The 17,484-nt window shown below is 41.2% G+C and overlaps 2 protein-coding genes across 2 annotated transcripts in view; one reads left to right on the forward strand and one right to left on the reverse strand.

Annotated features, from left to right (window-relative positions):
* LOC118327632 (metal transporter CNNM1-like) overlaps window positions 1-5,224 on the forward strand; it is a 25,166-nt gene extending 19,942 nt beyond the window's left edge. Inside the window, exon 10 of the mRNA XM_035661062.1 lies at window positions 1,383-5,224. Within this exon, the coding sequence (XP_035516955.1) occupies window positions 1,383-1,462 (80 nt within the window). The 3' untranslated portion in view covers window positions 1,463-5,224. The remainder of the gene's footprint in view (window positions 1-1,382) is intronic.
* Window positions 5,225-6,853: 1,629 nt separating this feature from the next.
* Window positions 6,854-14,979, reverse strand: LOC118326871 (aspartate aminotransferase, cytoplasmic-like). The gene is made up of 9 exons (XM_035660014.1): window positions 14,713-14,979; window positions 12,174-12,355; window positions 11,244-11,367; window positions 11,042-11,154; window positions 10,384-10,488; window positions 9,867-10,017; window positions 9,566-9,731; window positions 8,906-9,048; window positions 6,854-8,372 (listed from the first exon to the last, which is right to left on the reverse strand). The coding sequence occupies exons 1-9, from the start codon at window positions 14,819-14,821 to the stop codon at window positions 8,233-8,235; spliced, it is 1,233 nt and encodes a 410-aa protein (XP_035515907.1). The 5' UTR covers window positions 14,822-14,979; the 3' UTR covers window positions 6,854-8,232.
* Between the last annotated feature and the right edge of the window lie 2,505 nt (window positions 14,980-17,484).

The following is a 17,484-nucleotide window of genomic DNA, read 5'->3' on the forward strand; positions in this document are numbered from 1 at the left end:
TAAAGGACCATACCAGTGTTTTTGCTCTACAAATCTGTACATTGTTGTTGACCACTTTGCAAAACATAGATTATAAGCCAAGAAACTGCACACAGAGATAAAAGTACATCAACAACAATTGTTTTTAAGCCATTGTATCTATTTATTTCAGTCTAGCATGAAAACCACCTTAATGTCGAATTCAGTCTACACAAGATCAGCATAATACTGTCCTGACACCTTACAGATTTGGGGCATCAGGAATGAAAATGAGCAACAAGGGCACAACAATTGTGCATTTTATCTTGTGTATTGTGGAGACATGTTTTGCCCTCTCTCACTTAGTTTGTACGCTTCAGAAAACAGCTGTAAACGTGGTGAAGAGAAAGAGGAATGAGGTTTTGTTTCATTTCAGTGAACCTGTAAAACTCCCCCTTTGGTGAGGAGCATTGCACCAAATTAATCTCACCTGTAGTCTGCACACATATGTAAGCGGCCCGGCTGCCCACTCAGCACCCCGCCGGGTGACGATGAATGGCTCCAGTCTCATTTCCATTCATTAAACTGTGATTGCATGCATAAACATTTGCTGTCAGTCCCTTGCACCTTACCGATCACCGCAAGTCATGAAAGACCGTAGGCTCGGGGTCTGGCTTGTATTCTGCCATGTCTCTAGGTCAATTCACAGCAAGAATTTAAGACTCAAATCTGAAACAGTGATCATCTCAAATACCAAAACAATTTCAGGTCCCTGTAAGTGAAAGCATTGTATACAAACTACTCTCTTTTCTTAATTAGTTTAATTCAAATGAGAAAAGCTTTTAAAGGAGTTATAAGAATTTGCTTTTAAAACGTTAAAAAATGTAATAAAATTATCAGCAGAATGTGAAAAAATAACAATTTTTACATTTCATTAAAGACTTTTATGTATTGTGTTGCAGAAACATGAAGTTAGCATGCTAACCAGCTAGCCCCAGCCCGTCCTGTCTTATAATTCCACTTTGTACCTCAAGAGGTGATGATGAGTCACTGTAGCGTCCAGTCTGCCCTCAGTCCAACAACACTGAGGTAGTTTTCTTACCAGGTTTGGCTCCTAGCACCAAAAGCTCCTGTGCTAGCGGTGTAAACACCAACACACCCCTAGGGCTACTCTGAGCTCCCTGTCCGTGCAGAGTCCGGCTAACTGAGCCAACTGAGCTAACTGAGCTAAAATGCAGCTTCATTTTCTGGTGCCTCCTAGTTGTTTGTAATATGAATTTGACAGGCGGCCAGTTCTTACATATAGCTCCCTTTAATTCCTGGAAATGTCATTCTGAGCTACAGCCCTGGCTGTGGGTATGTAGAGCTGAATGCAGCCTTAACTTTTCATTATCTGTTCCTTTTAACGTCTCTTGTCTCCGCAGGCCACAAAAAGAGGAAAAAATCCCGCGAAGGAGAGAAAACACCAGAGGACATTTCAGAACAGCCGCTGGTGAAAACCTAGCAGAGTGTGAGAGATAGAGACCCGAACACTGCATCGTCTTTAAGTTGTTTGTAAAGACGATGTGGTTGGTGAACTACAGCTATCAGAGTTTTATCTGAAGACAACACGACCCCCACTGTAGGAGATTATAAAGTGGACCCATCACCAGGAATGTACTGAACACATGGATGGAAGATACTATTTTATCAAAGTCCTGGGGGGTTGCAGCTTTGGCAATATGCATTAAACCGTAGCTTCTCATCTTCACAGGTTTTTCATGCTGATGCTCGTGTATAAACACATGACTGTGAATGTAAAAGGTTTGTAGTAAAAATAGTTTTTATACACTATATACCCTCTTCATGTCATCACTTCTCCAACGGAGCTCAAGGGAATAACAGTACACAGGAAACGGATGGAAGACACCAAAGATGTTGCTGTTTTGTACATACTGCTCCAAATTGCACACGGGAAAACAGAACAGAAGTAAAGTAGCAACTTTGTGTTCAGGTTTTTGATTTGAAAGGTTTGGTTAACGCTTGTTACCTGCTAATTATATCTATAGTCTAACATGTTGATGTACAAAAGCATAATTTTAACCTTTTATTCATCTACGAACAAGCCTTTCATTTTCAGATTGTGTCTGGAAGTCTTTCCAAAATGCAGATTGACACCTATATAAATATATAAAGATGTATGACATGACAGCTCTCCAAAAATGAAGCCAAAACATATTGATCGCCCCCTGGTGGCTGACTGTATGTTAGCAGATGGGACATGGGCCAAAAGTGTAATTTTTTCTGATAAGTTTGATTTTAATTAGTTATTTGAAGCTATAAAAAAAGATGGTTCACGTCATGATTGACAGCTGAGCCCTGCTCTTGATTGAGTTGGCCCGGTGTATGAGCGGGACTTCGATACTGCGCCAACCCAATTGCACAGACTCTGGCTTTATCCGGCCGTATCCCGGATAAATTTGGCTTCATTTCTGTACAGTGGGAGGAAGTGGAGACACGGCGTCCATCTTTTATATGTCGACGATTGACACATTCTCATTCAAGTACATGAAGTGGCCAAAAGTATGTGGACACCCCTGTTTTTCTTAGAGTGATATTTTTGGACTTGGTTTGTGTCAGCAGTTTTTTTGTGTAAGGACTTGACTAGCCTGCACAGAGCCCCGACCTCAACCCCCTCTGACTCCTTTGAGACGAACTCGAACAACGACTTGGAGCCAGACCTGATTACCCAATATCAGTGTCGGACCTCACTGATGCTCTAGTGGCTGAACGGGAGCAAATCCCTGCAGCCAGGTTCAAACATCTGGAGGAAAGATGTTCAACCACCCCACAAGCGTAAAAGTTTTGGTGTCCACATACTTTTGATCATGTCGGGTGTATCAGTTCAGTAATAACATGCTTTCAACTATTGTAAGCTTGGACTAACTACCTTGTTATTTAACAGTGATCAGACTGCATTTATGTGGCTGGTCATAAACTTATTTGTTTGATTTGTTCTGCTTTGTGGTGAAATGGATCATCACTCCTTGTTGTTTTTCTCTGGAGCTCTTCTTTTTCATTATCATTCATTATTATTATCTCTTTTTCAGCTAACGTTATGTGATTTTAACAGCATTTTTATACCTCATAAATATTCAATATTTTTTTATTTGGACCTTCGAGGACTAGCTCAGACGTGGATAAAAGACGGACTGAAGCTTCCTGTCTGCATATAGATTTTAGAAAATCTTGCATCAGGTTTTCATTTGAGTTCAGTTTTATTCATCACACGACTTGCGACCACTGAACCTCTTCAAATGATCAGCGCTTGAGCTGAGCCCTTTTCATTGGATCCATTTCAATTATGAATGAATGTCATTCTCTCTGGCTTTTCTTTATTGGAAGTGAAAAGAAACTGGGCTTCATGGCTGCAGGAACAGTTCACACACGGGATGTGGTGGCACTGTCTCCTCATAGGATAGAGATTGTATATTATTGGCTTTCTGAAGTCAGCACCTTTTCATGCTGTCAAAATTGAACACAGACATCCAACAAGGCTCTAGTCTCTGATGTATTTATTACACACGTCAGTGTCTCCAACGATTTCTAAACTCAACCAATCAACATGTAGATAATTACCATGACACAAACATATCTTAAAGCTGCAGTAGGTAACTTTTATGAAAAAAAATTCTTGTCATATTTGTTGAAACTTTGAGTATATCCTGACAGTAGTACATGAGACAGATAATCTGTAACGAAATCAGGTTCTTCTGGCTCCTCCTAGTGCGCCTAATGGCATTTGAAAAAAGTTCACAGGGCCTGGATCGTGTTTCTCCAGCATGATTTAATACTAACAACAGTACATTTAGGGAGTGGTTGCGCTTTAAATTAGCATGAAATACTTTTACAATGCTTAATTTCTTGTTGTGCTGAAACTCTCAACTGCTACCCACTTTCTGTATAAGAGCAATACTGAAAACATTTAATGCAACAAGATTATGGAGGAGAAACCACAGATAGGGTAGATATCAAAAACAACACCAGCTAACTTCACCAATTATCTGCAATGAGATAAAAGAAATAAGTGGAATGTGGCTTTTGGTGTTACTGCTTGCTAGTCGAGTCAAAGTGTTTGTACAGCAAGATAAAACCTTGACCGGGCCTTTAGTTGATGATTTGTCACATTCACACCTGGCAGGTGTGGATCTAGACAAATATTCATGGAGGGCAGAAATATATGATGATTTAATTGCAAACATATATTTGCTTGTAAAAGCCCCCAAATTCAGATATTGTCTCTAAAAAAAACATTACATTGTTGTGGCACATTTGTAAAGCATTGAATAGAATGAATTTCTACGTTATTTTTATTTGATTTTATTCGCATTTGATACCAAACTGGGGTGGCAGTTGGGGTGTCCGAGCATTTTCTAGGGGTGGCGGATCCACCCCTCTAGATCTGCCCCCAGGGAGAGATACAGTGAGTTCAAGATATAATTAGATTTCAGTTTGTAGTATCCAATATATCAATATTATACCCAAATTGATTAACTTATAAAGGATAAGTTTTTTAATATTTTTCTGGAAAAATTGGGAAAAATTATAGGGATTTTATAATAGTGGCTGTTATCTTATTTGGATTCCTACTTTGGAAAAAGTCATGGTTTAACGTAGTTACCATATTACTAATTTTGGAGCCTTAACATTAAAAGATGTGTTGCTTTCTAAATTCTTGAAGGACTCACAGCATGGAAATGGCAACCTAGAAGAGCTCATACAAGTCTTAGTTTGTGGATTTAATGCCACAGTCAACATGTTTTACAACAACATTTGAACCATAGAAAGTACATTTACATGTGTTATATGGGTTTTACGGAAGCATCCTGGTTATGTTATGTGCATGTAAACGTCAGATCCTGGTTTCAGAAACGTGGATATGCTACCTGGACAGAGTATTATGATCATGTTTACAGGGATATGAATAACCAGGTTTTTCATGTTCTTTGTAAACTCCTTACCCCTGAATATGAGCAAAAACAGGATAAGACTAAAAACCAGCGTGTGCATGTAAACAAACTCATAAGAGAGTGAAAAAAATGTGACTTCTTGCAGCCCAGAATCCTTCAGTTCTGCCCGTCTGTGCATAGTGTGCTGACTGCGTCCCTGAACCTGCAGTGCTGTGGACTTTTTGTGTTTGTCTGCATGGTGTTAGAGGGACGGGCTGGACGGGCGTGGCTCCGTCTGACTATGTTTGCAGGATCAGATTTGTGCCACTGCAGCACAGAGGAGGAGGAAAGGGGGGATGCAGGGGAGGATGAGGGAAATGGGGGGGTGGGGGGTGCAGATAGGAATGTGAAGTTTCAGGTCTGAAGCTGTTATTGCCCTTTTATAACAGTGAAAATATAATACCTGTTCCTGCCTGAACCTGCTGCATTTGTTAAATTCTATTTAGTATCTGTTTGGAGGTTTTAAAGGTCTCAACATGTCTCACTATTTTTTGTGGGTTTTTCAATCTTACAGAGAGAGAAAGTTCCTCAGGAAACAGTTTGGATGTAATTAAAAGAAAAATGACAATCATCAAATTTAATTAACCTAAATATTGACAATAAATATGAGCAGCCTCTCCCCGTAGTATTGGCTTTTAAAAACCCAAATCGATCCATGGCAGGCTGGGGACGACGAAGAGGAAGGAGGGCTGCCTTCTAACTCAGCTCATTGGCTAATGTAACAGGCGGGGGGAGAGATAGGGGGAACATCCCTCCTGGGTGCAATATATCAGACCTGCTGAGTCACTTTGCTGCATTGGAGCAGCGACCACAGCCAATCAGCATCATCCTTTGAGGTCAAAGACAGACAATAACTGCCTCTGGGTATGTTTTCCTGCTGCAGATCCAGCTGATCTTTGCTCATCAGGATGTGTTCTTAAAGAGGCTGAGATCAGTTTTGTATTTTCACTCTTTCTGCTATGAGCCAATATACTCTCTGATTGCCGCTTCTGGACCTTTGTATTGTTTTCAGCTCTGTTCTGCTGTGTTTTGTAATGGAAGGACCTGTGTGGAAGAGAGGGATGATGACATGTTTTGGGAAAGAATATGATAACTTGTAAAATAGAAAGCAACTGTTTGACGGTATTTTGCATCAAAATATACAGAAATATAAAGCTCCACAACACTCTGAACTTCAGCAGTCTCTGGTCTTCATTTCACATTGAAGAATACATCTGGTGATATTATTATTACTATATTTTACTATATGATAAGTACCTTTACTTTGACACTTCAAAAAATAGATCCCCTCTAGTCATGCTGGAAGATACATAAAAATACTTTAAAAAAAAAAGACTAATAAATATAAAAACCGAAAAAAGTTAAATTACCAAGTCAAAAACTCTTAAAATGTTCTTCTCATTGAATAATCTCAGATGCTAATATTTTTAAGACCAGTGTGTACCATTTAGGAGGATTTGTCATACATGTAATATAATATTTTTAGGTATATTTTCATTAGTGTATAATCGCCTGAAAATAAGAATCGCTGTTTTTGTAACTTTAGCCCTTCAGGATTTTACAGGCTTTTTTTGGGATTGTTGTGGCCTAAAGTGCCTTTTTTTTTTGCAATTAAGTTGTGGAAATTGCAAATATAGTTGTGATTCTTTTTGTATAATTCATTGAAAATCAGAAGGGAACTTGTTCCAGTGAGAATAAAATCTTGGTAAAGTATGTATCAAAGTTTTGCCTGGGGGATTGCGATTATTGATGAAACTCACAGGAAACTACAGACTTTTCAAATTTGTGGAAAAGGGGCTGCTTAGGTTTTGTGACGCTCTCCTTCATACATGTAGATTAGAGACTGCGAAGATAGAAACCTGGGATGAGTTTTTAAGAAGAAAAAAAAAACAGGCAGAAAACAAAGATTGTTGTGGATTTCATTTATTTCAGCATGAACACACATTCTTCTGTGTGCCATCACAAACAACACCACATAATGGGAGTGCAGGTCTGTGGCTAACAAGTGTCAGGCTCTGAGGTCTGATCAGAGTGGCTCATTACGACAACCAGCTTTAGAGGCTTTCTGTAACAGAATAAGGGCACTGCAGGGTGGAAGGAAAACAACAACGGACACAGAAGAGAGTTGATTATGTTCACTGATGGCACAAAGTCGCTTTTGAGAACTAACATTATGATCTTCTACGTAGCTGCACAGGTCTGACAAGGCACAACCTGCGTCATCAGGCACATGCGTTACACCTTCAAGTGACCTTTCAACTCGGTCACATGACAGAAACAACCACCACTGTACTCATAATGCCCTTTAGACTTCAACACAGGAAATGTTCTGGCATGAGTTGATTGTGCGTTTTAGTTGTCTTCAAACATCTAAAATTTAAATCAGAGCATACCATTTTTTCATTAGTAATTTGTTGCTTCATATAGTGACACAGATTACAGTAATTAAATAATGTACTATTCAGGGTACTCAAGTACTTATTCAGGAAATAGCAGGACCTCTAATAGTGATTACGTTTATTTACATGAATGTTATTTTGTTCAGTACTACTGATATATCATATCTAAACCCTGTAAGTGCTGTAAGTTATTGAGGAAGCACTAAACCCAACACAGAAACAGGCAATCTGCAAATGAAGGGACCTGGATAAAAGAGATTTGAATTATACACATTGGGGTTTGAAGCTCTGTTGAAACTCAGACCTGGCTGTGTGCGTTCAAGTGTCTTCCTAAAATCATTGCACCTCCCAAAGGTTTACACTAGAGGACTGCATTGGGACAGGGATCCCGTGAGACCCAACGCAAATCTCGCAGGAGCGGGTGGTTAAAAAGCTCTGTGGTAAAATAATTAACTGCAGTTCCTTTATGTGAGTTTATTAAGAATGAACGCCACGTGAACGGCTCGGACTTTAAGCGAGTCCTCCTGTTCGCTGGCAAAAGCAAAGTGTTCGTTTAAATGCAGGGGAGAAAGCATGACTATAGACAGGTATGCATTAGAGGACTGCGGGAGCGGGCGGTTTGAACTTTTCTGCGTGTGCTAGTGGGCGGTAATGGTCAGAAACCCAGCGGGATAAAGAAGACAGTCCCGCACGGGGCTCTAGCTTATACCTTCATGTGAGAACAGAAAATCATCCGCCCTCCCATTGGTTCAAGTGCAAAATCCCTGCTGCAGTTCAACCAATCAGAGGCCGGGATAAGGAGGGGAGGGGTAACAAGGGCAAACACACACGTGACGTTACTTCCTGTGGCGTACAGGAGGCAGGAAGTGGGCGGACCGATGCAGCCTTTACTGGACCTTGGTGACGGTCTCGTGGATGGACTGAGCGACATAGTCGATGTTCTTGGTGGTCAGGCCGCACATGTTGATGCGACCGCTGGCCATCAGGTACACGTGCTTCTCTTTGATCATGTACTCCACCTGTTTGGCTGTAAGACACATTACAACACGGTGAGAGAGCGCAGAAGAAGAACGGATGTTTCACACTTTGGGTCTGCACTCGAGATTCACTTACTAGCTTTTTCTACTACACCTAACTGAGCAAACTCCTCTGATGAAGACCATGAGGAAGACTGGATAGAACTTTATTCATCCCAGCTTTACAGTTTGAGCTTGCGGATGAAAGCTCCAGAAAAAGCTAAAAGTGAACCTCCACGTAGGATTTTAAAACAGGGCAGGAAACACCAACAGTAATAACAATAACAATTATTTTCTTTATCGATTCATCTGTCGATCATTTTCTCTAATTAACTGATTAGTTGTTTGGTCCATAAAATGTCATCATCACTGTTTCCCAAAACCCAAGGTTTCGTCCCTAAATGTCTTGTTTTGTCCACAATCAGAGATATTATTGTCAGAGGACTAAATAAAATCAATAAAATTATCACTGAAACTATGATGAATGAATTATCAAAATAGTCCAACTATGTGTGTGTTTGGTCGTTAGTGCGTTCCCACTCACGGTTCAGGCCGGTGAAGCTGAACATGCCGATCTGCTGGGTGATGTGGTCCCAGGTCCCCGGGGTGCCCAGAGCCTGCAGCTTGGTCTTCAGCTGATCCCTCATCAACAGGACCCGGTCTGCCATGGTCTTCACATTACCCTTCCTACAGAGAGCGAGAAACACACTGAATAAAACAGTTCCAGCCTTAAAACACCTGCTTCATCCCCCAGCTGTTGGCAACAAGACCAAAGGACCGATCCCAGAAGGGGGCTGCCGAGCCAGAGCTGCTGCTAACGTTAGCCTCCCCAGCTTGTTTCTCTGATAACTTAAGATCCAGACCCCCTCATATGACTACTGGATTTCTGGATTTAAACATTGTTGGAAACATAAACATATAAATTTGGTTATAATGTAAATTACATACATTTGTCTTATTACTGATATGTAACACTGGGATAAAATGATGCTACTAAGTCCTCAATATACAGGGAAAAGTATGTATGAATGAATGATGGGGCGATTCCAGAGGCGTTAATGTGTGATATTTAGTATTAAGCCAACAATTAACATGGAAACTAAAATGTTTTAACATCGATAGCGATCCTATTTCTTTACAAACCATGAGCTGAAGGATACTAACAGGTTATATTATGTTGGCTCTGTGGCCGTTAGGAGCGTACCATTCAGCGAAGAGCTCGGGGCAGTTGAGGGTCTTGCTGACGATGCGTGCTCCCTGAGAAGGCGGGTTGGACCAAGTCGTCCTGACAATCTTCTCCATCTGAGACAGGATGCGGGCCAGGTTCTCGCTGTCCTGGGCAACCACGGTCAGGTTGCCAACTCTCTCATCTGGCAGCAGCGGAGAGAAGGACTGCGTTAGAACATACAGCGCAGCATAATGTGCATAGACAGGTTCCTGGCATTTACATTTGTTATATTTTACTAGTTAACATTAATACGTGTGTCTGTATCACATGTGCTTACTGTAAAGGCCGAAGTTTTTGGAGAAGGACTGAGCCACAAACAGCTCAAAGCCCTCGGAGACAAAGTAGCGGATGGCCCAGGCGTCTTTATCCAGGCTGCCAGAGGCGAAGCCCTGGTAAGCCGAGTCAAAGAACACAAACAAATTCCTCCTCTAGAGGAAAGAAAAGAGAAAGAGAATCAGCACAGTGATGTTATTATATGCAGAACAGGTTTAGCTATATCACATGGTTAAACTTCCTTTTCAAAATAAAATATTTTAAATATTTCTCAAATGTTGTATTGCATAAGTAAGAGACTGAGGAAAGAGGTGATTCAATTATTTACAATAGTCTCAGCTATGTGACAGAGTTTACCCTACAGTAACATCCCTCCGACAAACTCTGAATCAACTGGGCCTGCTCAGCATTTTAACATGCCTGCATGATCACTGCATTCGTTATGTTCCTCCACTCATTTATTGAGGTTTTTCCTTCTGTTTGTCCCCCGTCTGTAGAAGATCTGAAGAACGCCGTCTCACCTTCATGATCTCTGCAATCTTCTTCCACTGCTCCTGGGTCGGGTCGGTGCCGGTGGGGTTGTGTGCGCAGGCGTGGAGGACAAAGATGGAGTGCTCTGGAGCTTTCTGTGGAGAAAGGAAGAGTCAGATCTATATATAAAATATCCATATTCAAATTATCAGTGTTTTATGTTTGGTGGTTTAGTGGTTTAGTGGATTTGGCCTTTTACTGGTTAATTTATTATCAAACTATCAGTATCTAAATCATAAAGCCACATTAGTTCATACAATATTTACTGTGACAAACAGCTTGTGTGCATCATTGTGATGTGAGAGGCAAATGGGATTAGACAACAATTTTATCACAGTATTTTCAGGCCATCAACAGAGTCCATTACATCCACTAGTTAACTCTTTTCTTCCCAAATAGAGCCACACAGCTTTATTTCCATAAATATATTTTCATTCTGCTTTATAGCAGCTTTGATTTCCACATTATATTTTTCTACCACACTACTTTTATTCAGTGTAATAGAATACTTTAGATCTATAAGATGACCTGTTACCTAACAACTGTGGATAATAAAATGATTCGTGATTTTTGTTTTGTTGAGTCACTGGTGCGTTAAAAATGCTGCCACCGAGCAGCTGTTCACCCATCGCAGTCGTCCCTCCTCACCTCCAGGTCATCCAGGAGCCCGGCGAGGTCCAGGCCCCTATTAGCAGCATCCCAGTAGTGGTAGGGCCGGATGTCTTTGAAGCCAGCATCAGTAAACACACTATTGTGGTTCTCTGGGAGGAAGAAGGACAAACAGCAGTGAAGCCACATACCGACCATCCATTTCATCCTACAAACAAAAGATTCAAGGATGTCTACTAACCCCAGGTGGGCGCCGAGACGTAGACGGGTGTGGCCGTGTTGTTGACGCCGTTGTACCAACGCCGCAGGAACTCTGCCCCGATCCTCAACGCACCTGTTCCACCCAGACACTGGACCCCTCCCACCTGAGAGAGAAAGCAGCATGAGGAAGACAAGATGAATATTATTAAAGCTAAAACACTTCGCACGTCAAAGCAGCCGCCCCTATAATGTCTTACATATAACGCCGGCAGTGGCCTTATTTCCAGCGTGACCACGCCTGCACTGTAATCCCATCAGTTATTTTAACTAAAATAATTAAGTAACAAACTTAATTTTTAAGTTCAAAGATTCTTGAAGTGAAACCAACTGTAAGTTACAGACACATTCCTGATGAAGTACTTTTTACTAGGTATTTTGTTTTCACAGTACAGAATTAAGTCAATGCCACTTAACAGTGAAGTTTTAAAGGCCAACAAAAGACACTGACTGTTGAGCCATAGCTCTGGAGATTGACTCTTCAGGTGAGTTTAATTTGTGCCTTATGGTTGACACTTCTTACACACATATACGATCGATTTTAGTATATGAAAAGTAAACAGTCCACCTTTACAGTTGAAAAGGTTCAGGCTACATTCTGCTAAATGGGACAACGCTGCCACCTGCTGTTGGAAATCTGTACCAGCATTGGGTAGTAATGGAGGATTATTTGTCATCGATGCAGATCTGCTGTCTGACCAACTCCGAGAAGATTCTGCCAAAAGATCCTCCTCAATGTTACAAACTGGACCTTTAAGATGGTAAACAAGCATGTTTCCCCGAGATGTTTTGTTGATTTCAAACTGTAACTACTGTATTGTACTGTATACGCACACTGTATACTGTACACACACACAGCCTCATTTCAATAACTTCACCAGACCCAGTGTATAGATTGTTTACTGTGTCTCACCCTGTTCTCCTTGATGGCGGGGCTGTCCTCCCCAAGGGCGACCTTGGAGGAGGCGGAGCGGAACTCGGGCAGGCCGAGGATGGGCAGGTACTCGTGGTTCAGGCTGTCGTCCTCCACGATCAGCCGCTCCACCTTCTTCACCACCGGCAGCACCCAGGGCTGGCAGTCGTCAGTACGGTAAGCTGGAGGGGACACAAAGCGAAGGATTCTAGTTCCAGCTCCAACACAGGTAAAAGTTAGTCACAGATGGATTATATCAGGGCAAAATGGAGCAAAACTACAGTGCAAAGTCTTCCACCCTAACAGTGCTTCCAGTCACACAAAGCATGGTTCTGATTATTCTCAAGTACTGGCACAAAAAAAAGGTTTATTTCTTGCTATGCTGCTCTATTTGTTCCATAAACCCATGATGTTTGAGCATAAACGTTTTGTTCATTTGGATAAAGAATATATATCTGCATGTGCATTTATTCTGCTAGAGCTGTGTAGCACATACAGTAAATGCTCTCCATTATCTCTGCAGGTAGAGGTATATCAATGACAGCAACCTTTCAGTCTGAAATGATAAAAGCTAAAGAGAGACAAAGGGAAGGAGAGAGGGAGCGAGTGTGAGAGAGAAACAGTACTATTTGACTTAATGTAAGGTCACACACTCTTCTGTCACTCTTAATAGCTAGACTAAACTAAGGGTGTGTATTTGTGTGTGTGTGTGTGTGTGTGTGTTGCACATATTTGACTCCTTAAGAACTCGTGCACCCTCGTACTGTATGTGGGCCTGTGCAGAGCTGTATCAAATATCAGGCCTCTACCACAGCTGTAGTGTAGACAGTCACTGTGGATCAGGGCAGACACACTAAAAAGGTCAAACTAGTAGTTGTTGGATCACGGTGAAGGACATTTGGTCGCCGTCAAAATAAATTTAGTGCGCCGCCACAAAGAGAAATAATAGAGGAAACAGCAGTTATCTAATGCTTCCAACAGAGTTCAGGGCCAGAACCACAAAGCGCCATGCATCACGGCACCGAGTGTGCAACGTGGATCAGGTGGCAAAAAGACCTTCTTCTTCCTCCACTCACTCCCCACACATAAGAAGTCCTAGCTACAGCTACTGATTGCAGTTAATTGATCCATTGATCAACTGTTCAGCTACACATAGAACGAGTATCTGAATCAGTGAGTGCGCACTGCCACAACAGATGGCCGGATGATACAGAAGCTTGTTTCGCTCCTGTGAACCTCACTGCTTCAGTACACTGTGTCAGAGGAAGAATACTATGTGATCGATGACGTGTGAAGCTTTAAACGTCACTGATGCTTCAGAGAGAGAGAGAGAGAGATTCATTCAGTTCAGTAGGAACATTAGTACGGATGTCCTGATTAAATCTTTTATTGGCTCCGGATCCGAGTCGTTTAAAATGGACTATCTGCCGACACCGAGTCCCGGTCCGGTCTCATTACACCTGCACAGTACACACTTCAGTTACCTGAATGAACTCATAAAACTCTCTCACAAAAAAGAAATCATTCGCCCTTCACTGACTCTCGTGTATCCCGTTACACAGAAATCCTAAATCCACGTTATAGATGGGTGAGGCTTTCAGCTCAGTATTCCTCCACTGTTGGTTATTTCCAGGCCAAACTGGTTCGGTGCACTCAGATATGCTTTCGCAACAAGGTGCAAAAGTTTCTTGGACTTCAATGCTTCACTCTCTGTAAAGTTACACTGAAGTCACTGAACCAGTAGAGATAATTGAAATCAATATCTAAGGACTCTGCCTGTTTAGTTACATTATTACACACAACTATGGTCATGGATGACATGACATCAAATCCTAATATTAGGTCATTTTAATTGGGTTGTAACAAGAGTCCAGGTGTGTAGGTGTCATCATACTACCAACAAACAGATACAATAAATGGCTATTTTATTATTAATAAGTCACTTTTCAGTGTGACAATAGACAGACACATATTAATGGCTGAGAAGTCGAAGTTGTTCCTCCAAGAGGCTGGAAAAAGGTAGTAGTACTAATGATTGAATGACATTACCTAACAATGACACCACCCCAGTGCACAATGATGTGGCAGCTGCTCGGATGAACTTCCTTCTAACTGCTTTAAAGTCACCAAACCAGTAGATCCTAACCTCTACGTCCCTGCTGAAGCTTCAAAACGACAAGATCACAAACACCAACGCCACAAAGGGAGTGTGGAGAATGATGCGTTCAAGGACACCGCTGACACAGTGGAACGAGCACCTGCTGTGTGTTACACCATGAGGAACAGGCTCCAGTGTCTGCATGTCTCCGGTATGAGAGCTGCAGCCTTCATGGACCGACTGCAGCTCTGGTTGCGACCTGTCAACCTCAACGGAAGCCTGTTAGGGCTCTGGCTCGTTAGCTTCCCCGCTAGCATGTCGCGAAGGTCAAACCAAAGCGCTGCTAATGTTTGATAGCACGACACCTCGACGCTAACTCAGATAGATTTAGGCTCCTAAACAGCGCGTCCTGCAGCGGACTCCCTGGCAGCAGGCTCTTACCTCCGACTCCCAGATTCACCTTCTGCGGGTGGCTGTCCTCCCTGAAGTCCGCGGTCAGCTTGAACACCGCGACCGGAGGGGCCTGCGGGACATCGCTGAATATGGACATGGCTCCGGACAAAGGCAGACGGTCCCGGTGCAAGAAGAGGAGACGTAGAGGGGGAGAGAGGGTGCTTCCAGCGAGAGACAGACAGAGAGAGACAGAGAGACAGAGAGAGAGAGCTGGTTCACCTTCACCCCGCTGGTTCACCAGAACCGAGAGAATAGGCGTCAATCCGGCAGCCAATAGGAAGGCACGTAACACCGACGTCGTCCGGATAGCCAATCAGAGCACAGTAATAAAAAATAATATATAGTTTTCATATTTATTTACTTTTATTTATGTAATATAAAGTTAGGTTGAATTGTTTGAGTGTTTGTTTTGTAACCCCATTTACTGTATAATCATTTAGAGTACATCATAAACACGTTAAAAAAAGAGGTAGATGAGAAATGGAGTAACAAAAACACAAACAACAAACTAAAGATTTTAAATTAAACTAAAAACAGGCCAATACTCTTATCTGAATACAATGCCTACTGCGTGTCATATCAAAGACAGTGCCTGGTAATACAGTAGGCTATAAAAAGGTAATGGTAATAAGAGCACAGAGCCCATCTTTCTGGTCATTTTGTTTATGGACCTAATTGACAACTAATTAAGTCCAATTAGTTTTAAACGTGCCACTTATTAAAGGTAATCTGTGATAATAATGCCTTTCTGAAGATAAATGCTCATTAATGAGATAATGAATGCTCATGTAACTGCTGATGAAGATGAAGATGACTGCCAGAGCCTTTAAAAGTCTTCAGGTTTCTGGTTTCAGCAGTTTCCCAGGACTCAACATTGACTCCATCATCAGAAAGGCAGAGGATGTACTTCCTGCGCCAGCTCAGGAAGCTCAACCTGCCTCAGGAGCTGCTGACACTTTGGATCGGCCACCAAACAGGACAGGAACAGACTGAAATGGACGAGTCAGGGCTGATAAAATCATTGGTTTATTCAGGACTTAAACATGTCCAGAGTCAGGAAGCAGGCAGGAAACATCACTGCAGATCCATCACACCCTGGAAAAAATCTGTTCCAACTTGTCCCATGTAGGTGCTACAGAGCACTGTACAACAAAACAACCAAACACAGAACAGTTTAATTCCAGAGGCCATCACTCAGATTTAAAGTTCAATCAGGTAAAATCCTGCATGCTGTATATGGACATGTATATGTAATGATAACATGTACATACATAACTCTCCACTTTGTGATTTATTTGTCCAGAAATTACAGAATATGTATATAGACACAGTATGTTGTCGGTCATTGTTTCTTATATATATATATATTTGTATGTTCAAGGTAAACACAGGACCAACACAAACCAAACACAGCAAATCATTTAAAATAAATGTATGTAAATGAGAGTGCAGTATATGAAAGATATAATCACAATCCAGTAGGTCTATCTCATATAAACCTTTAAACATGAGTGATAAGCAGTGAGTGGTTCAGATAAGGTGTGAGGAGTGAGGTTCTGATGAGTATCTGACAGCATGCAGCTGTAACAGCAGAACCTCTCGTCTGTCACAAGATGTCAGTGTGATCACGCAGAGGAACACACGAATGTGTAGAGTCAGAATGACTCTCGAAAAGGCAAATTTCACCCTGATTTTACAGCTTACTAAAGGAGACTGCGTTCAAGGTCACGGCTCCAAAACCCACGTTTAAACTTCCCTTTATGGGATTTGTAACTTTGTGTAACATTTTATTTACTCTTATTTTAGTTTATTTCTATTATATTCTTCTCAAGTCTTCATTTATGTTTGTATTTATGTTGGTTGCTGTGTTGTGGTTGTGAAGCACTTTGAAAAGGTGCTGTAGAAATAGTGGAGACTGAATCTGGAAGCATTCACAGCCTCTGTTCCTCTACACACAAAATACTTTATTATTATTCTTCCACCACAGTTTTTGGACTCAATTTCTTACACGTTTTTCAACTAGAAACTGAATTCAAACATCAAAATATTCACTTAAATTAGGACATTCCAACTTCTAATCAGATTTTTGATAACTTTCATACTTCAGTATTCCAGGTTTTTTCAGCAAATTTCCCCCATTCAAACAAAGTTTTTCATACATCTTCTCATTCATACTTTCAGCTAGAAACTTTGACATTTTAGGTATCGTTCAACTTTCAAATCCCATTAAAACGTTTCAAAATGTTCAAAGTGTAAGTGTATATTAACAGTGTTAAACCTAAAAGATGAAAACTGGTGTAACTAGCAGATTTTAATGGTGCTGTCTTCAGTTATTTGTTTATTTATATGAAACAAAGCACAGTTTCCCTTTTTAAATAATATTCTGTACATTTCCATGTTGTTGTGGGAATGTTGTACTTTGTATGTGATGGAAATTAATGAAAACTTATATGAACTTATGGAAGTCCCACATCTCCACTCATTCATACACTGACATAGAAACTCCAGTCAACCTTTGGGACTTTTTCACATTACTTTTTCATATCTTTCATACTTTTTACATAAACACAGATATACATTTGTGCAACTTTCAGCCCTTCTGAGGGTTTTGTATTAGTGCTTATGGGGCGTAATGTTCAGAGTCCTCTCAGAGTGAAGAAGAGCTGTAAAATCTTCTCACTCACTGAGCTTCAAAGCGAGCACAAACCACTTTTTAAAACCATTTTCCAACTTCCAACTACAATACTCCATCGGCTTCTT

Source organism: Morone saxatilis, unplaced genomic scaffold (genome assembly GCF_004916995.1).
Source record: "Morone saxatilis isolate NCDOM2014 unplaced genomic scaffold, NCSU_SB_2.0 Contig17, whole genome shotgun sequence".
NCBI lineage: Eukaryota > Metazoa > Chordata > Actinopteri > Moronidae > Morone > Morone saxatilis.

What these genes read in the sequence shown, in the direction of transcription:
- LOC118326871 (XM_035660014.1), bottom strand. Translation starts at nt 14,821, where the DNA reads ATGTCCATATTCAGCGATGTCCCGCAGGCCCCTCCGGTCGCGGTGTTC. An exon ending in GGCTCCTGGATGACCTGGAG is followed by an intron (nt 10,489 to 11,041) that starts GTGAGGAGGGAC and finishes CTTTCTCCACAG; the next exon opens with AAAGCTCCAGAGCACTCCAT. An exon ending in CAAAAACTTCGGCCTTTACA is followed by an intron (nt 9,732 to 9,866) that starts GTAAGCACATGT and finishes CGCTGCTGCCAG; the next exon opens with ATGAGAGAGTTGGCAACCTG.